The sequence below is a fragment of the Pseudomyrmex gracilis genome, unplaced genomic scaffold (assembly GCF_002006095.1).
Source record: "Pseudomyrmex gracilis isolate BER0280 unplaced genomic scaffold, ASM200609v1 scaffold_808, whole genome shotgun sequence".
Lineage (NCBI taxonomy): Eukaryota > Metazoa > Arthropoda > Insecta > Hymenoptera > Formicidae > Pseudomyrmex > Pseudomyrmex gracilis.
This window is the reverse complement of record NW_018021392.1, coordinates 6,260-11,121: the sequence shown is the minus strand read 5'-3', so window position 1 is coordinate 11,121 and position 4,862 is coordinate 6,260. Positions and strand designations below refer to the sequence as shown.

The following is a 4,862-nucleotide window of genomic DNA, read 5'->3' as shown; positions in this document are numbered from 1 at the left end:
TTGAGAAAATCTTCCCACTTCTATTTTGCATGAATCTCGCGTATAATAGGCACGGTGTGCTCGCGCAGTTCGAGCGCAACTTCGTTGCGCGTGAAACTTGGCGCGAGGCACTACCGTGCCTCTTGATAAGTTTATTTTGTAAGCATACTTTGTTTGTTGTAAGTACGGTTAGTATTTAGCGTCTAGCGTTGTAGTTGTAGCGGGCGCAGTCACCAATTTTTAGTTTTTATAAGTACCTGTAAGGAAAATGTTTTTTTGTAGTTTTAGCTTAAAGAAGGGAACCTGGAGCATAAGAGGAAAAACACATATTAAACGTCCACACATCACACATACAACACATACACAAATTTACAGCCGTTAGGCTCGAGTTTTCAGTCATATTACATACATCATCAAACACACGGATAAGGAGTCAAACAGATCAAAAACGCACACAATAGGCACACACACCATGCACACATAGTATCACTCATTAGTCACAACATCTAGCACACAACACATATACAGACAAACACTTACATAAGTAGGGAGACACACGTTAGTCACACAGTCGTTACACACACATCACACACACACAGTTTCAACGCTTAATATACAGATTCTCGTTTATACCACATACACACCCAGATTCACGCTTAAGCAAACATTCACACATCAAAATGTTAGGCATCACACACACATCATTCACACAAAGTTTCAATGCTTAAGTCACACATTTCATTCATACTACATATACACCCAAACGCACACTTAAGCGAACATTTACACGCCACACAATTAGATATCACACGCACATCACACTCACAAAGTTTCAGTGCTTAAGTCACACATTTTATTTATACTATGTACACACCCAAACGCACACTTAAGCGAACATTTACACGCCACACAATTAGGTATCACACGCATATCACACACACAAAGTTTCAGTGCTTAAGTCACACATTTCATTTATACTACATACATACTCAAACACATACTTAAGTGAACATTCCTACACCACACAGTTAAACATTACACTGACACCACACACACAAAGTTATAGAGTTTAACCTCTGAAGTTAGTTCATACGACACACACACAAACATACGAATAAGTACTAAAACATACACCATTCATACTGTAGCCACACACACAACACACACACAAAGTTGGAAACCTTATGCTCAAGGTTCAGATTGTAGCAACGAAGACCGCGCATGCGCAAGCGGTACTACTTTGCAGCGACGGAGTAGACGCCCGGGGAACAAAAAGGCGCGCAGCGCCAAGCGAGTTAGTTACACTTCGTCCATCAATGCGTAGAGTACGTGGTATATTGATGCAAATAACAAACGAAGTTATACTCAGTATTAAAAGTAGAACCTCGACCATCGATGCGTGTAGTACGCGTGATACCGATGCGATTAACAATCGAGGAAATACTCGTGAGGTTTATCGTAATATATAAGTCGAATCGCATCATCCGTAGCATACAGACGTGTTGTAGAAAACGCATATAAAAAGTTGGCGAGACACTCGTGGTATGTGTAGATCGTGCACAATAAGAGTATACAGTGTACTGTAGATTGTCTATGTGAATTTGACAGTAAAGTGAACAATAAAAGATACCAATAGTTTGTAAAATACAAACATTGTGTGTGATTATTCGATCTGTGTACCCGGTCCTATGAGAAGCGTCGATCCTGTTATCAGCGAGGACGTTGTAGGAACTCAACCCCTGGCGCAGATCAGATTCCTTGGTAGTTAGAAGGGAAAATACCTGGCGACCGTGATAAAAAGGGCGTAAAACGTGAGTACCCGGCCAAATTAGATCCTAACCCCGGTCACAACCCAACCTTGTCACCGACGGCCGTAGGGACGCGGGAGACAACACCGGAGGAGCAACCAACCAGAAAAGAGAAGGCGAATGCCGGTTCCGGAACTTAAGAATTTGGACATCTCCGAAAGTGACACAAAACAGTGAACGGACCCTTAGTGGACCCGTCTAGAGACTTTAAGACGCAGTTGGCGTAGCGTAGAAAGCGCCAGTGTCAAGCGTAGCGTTAGATTCAGTTTAGTTATTTTTCCGCAAAAAAGAACACACCCTTAGGGTGGTGGCTTTAAGTTCTAGTGATTTTTCTGTTAAAAAGCGCAAACGCGTTACAAATCAGTTGTTTTCGTTTTGTTAGTTAGTGTTACGCTACGTTGACGTATAATAACCCGTGTTAAAAACCGACAGTGTAAAGTACGGGAAAATCTTAAAGTTTTTAGTTTTTGCGTTTCATGCACCAGGCGACGTGCATTTAAATATAGTCCTTGGCGGCTGTAACAATTTTGTTTTTGTCCAGTTTAGGGACAGGTGACCCTAATGCCCGTTTTCTCCAACGTGGTTCAATTCAGAGTTCCGGTGAACTGCGATTAACTTTGATTAGAGTTTAATCTTTGGTCAACTTGTTTTGCTTTCCTTCAACTTTATATTCGTTCCGATCAACTGAACGTACACCTTATGCGTGTTAACTCTAACTATATTTGTATCAAGTAATGTGATTGGTGCATAAGTAATGATAGGTAATGCTAGGTAACCGTGTCATAACCGAACTCAAAACTTATTTTTTCGGGAGAGTGTTCTGGTCATTAAAAATGGATCAAATATCAATAATAGATCAAGTACAAAAGTATAAAAAACAAAGAACAAAAAATTTTTCAGAAGCAGAGAAAATGCTTCTTATTGAATTAGTGCAAGAGAGGCGTAAACTATTAGAAAATAAANTAACAAATAATGTTTCTGTAAAAGAAAAAGAAGATTGTTGGAAAGACTTGCAAATAAATTTCATGTCTCGTTNNAAGGGAACTGTACGGACTGTACAAGCTCTAAAAACATGCTGGGAAAATATTAAAAAAAGGACCAAGAAACAATATGCTGAAGAGAAACAGGAGGTTTATAAAACAGGTTAATATCTTTATCTGTTTAGAATAACATCTTTAACTTTTGGTGTGTGCATATATATACCACACACACACACACACACACACATATATATATTTATAATGTAATGCATGTTTGCAGGAGGAGGACAATATAAGGCTATAAATGATCCAATAGCTGAACAAGTACGAGAAATAATAAGACCAGCAGTAGAAGGTTTATCGAATATTTGTGATAGTGACTGCATCTCAGGATTTGAAGGTATGGATAATGCCATTAAATATTATTTTATTGTGTAATGTTTAGTAAACATCATACAACAGTTTTTATAAATCAGTAATTTTTAAATTTAGTTATAATGAAGTTATTTGTCGTATACATGTTGTATCGTAATGTTATTTTATTCATATTACAGATACTGTCGATAAAAATGAAACATTTGTAGAAGAATGGCTAGATGTAACAGATGATAGTGTTACAGAAAGAGACNAAGATGATATAGAAAGAAACAAAAGTGGTACGGAAGATGAAAGTATTAAGGAAAGAAACGAAAGCGATATGAAAGACAATGATGAATTTGATAAGGAAAATGACGTATTATTTAATGTATGGCTATAATAATTAATAGTGTTCATAATAATGTGTACAAATTGGATGAGAATTGTAATTATTTATATATTTGACTGTCATTTTGCAGTTTCTTCAAAAAGATAAATTAAACTGGAAAAATTGGAATCCACAAAAATTACAAACACCAATTAGTATTCCACTTAGAACATCAGTGAAAAAAAAGTCTGCAGCATTTGTGGAGCATTTAGCCAGTACTAGTAGCCAAAAGAAAAAATTAAAAGAAAATGATTTCGTGTCATCAGCANTCAAGGAAACTGTCAGTAAAACAAACAATCGATTAAAACACATAAGTAATAACAATCGCAATACCAGACTTGTAAAATTTGATACATTAGCAGATTGTAAACTAGAGTTAGTAAATTTACTGATGGATAACGGAAAAGAAAAACATGAATTTGAGACTGAAATTTTAAAAACGCAATTGCAAAAAGAAAAAGTACAACTTGAAATAATGCAAAAAGAATTAGAATTAAAAACTTTGATCTTAGAAAGAGAACAGCAAAGATTTATAAACACGTCATAATTTCAATATGCATATTATACCTTTTTTTGATGAATTAGTCTTGAAAGTTTTTATTATTTTCGTAAAGTGAAGTAAAAGTTCATTTACAATTATCTTAAATTTTCTGAAAATGTTTATTAATGTTATTTTTCTATAAGGCTGTTTAAATAACACTATAAAACTAAAGGCCNAAAACTAAATATAAAACCAAAGATGTTCCTGATACATTTTGNTTTCTGAACATAGAATGTAAGATAAGATTCTTTTCTTGTTGTTGTATAAGATTAAAACTATTAATGCAAATGCTTTTTTATAAAATTAAAAATGCAAATATATTTTATTTGCATTTAAGATAGTATACTTTTATAGTTCTTGCTAAGTAAAGTTTTGTTTACTAAAGAGATGTGATANTATAGTAATAATAAGCTTAATTATTTGTCATAAATGTTATATTTGTCATAAATTTTTTATTTGTTAGCGATACAAGCAATCTTATGTAATACTAGTTTAAATAAAAAAAAGCGATAGTTACATTGTCAAAAGACATGATTTATTTATTTATTTATCTAAATAAGTAATATTATAATAATGTATTTACATGTCATGTATACTGTCTTTTTATATTTACGTTTCTTCGAGTAGTCCGAACTTACAATAAACTGTAATACACAATGTAATTATTAATATTTTTCAATATTTTGTACAAACTATAAATATTACAATACTTATTTGTTCTTTACCTCCAAAAATAATTGTTAATAAGTATTCTTCTTTCGACTGCATTTTGACTTTCCTTATTTCTGTTGTCCGCATTATCATTTATA

The 4,862-nt window shown here is 34.2% G+C and overlaps 1 protein-coding gene across 1 annotated transcript; it reads left to right on the top strand.

Moving 5' to 3' along the window:
• Positions 1–2,358: 2,358 nt before the first annotated feature.
• Positions 2,359–4,439, top strand: LOC109861515 (fibrinogen silencer-binding protein-like). Its single transcript, XM_020441197.1, has 4 exons — positions 2,359–2,930; positions 3,048–3,167; positions 3,322–3,512; positions 3,604–4,439. Exons 1-4 carry the CDS (start codon positions 2,552–2,554, stop codon positions 4,057–4,059), a joined length of 1,146 nt encoding a protein of 381 aa, XP_020296786.1. The 5' UTR covers positions 2,359–2,551; the 3' UTR covers positions 4,060–4,439.
• The last annotated feature ends 423 nt before the right edge of the window (positions 4,440–4,862 follow it).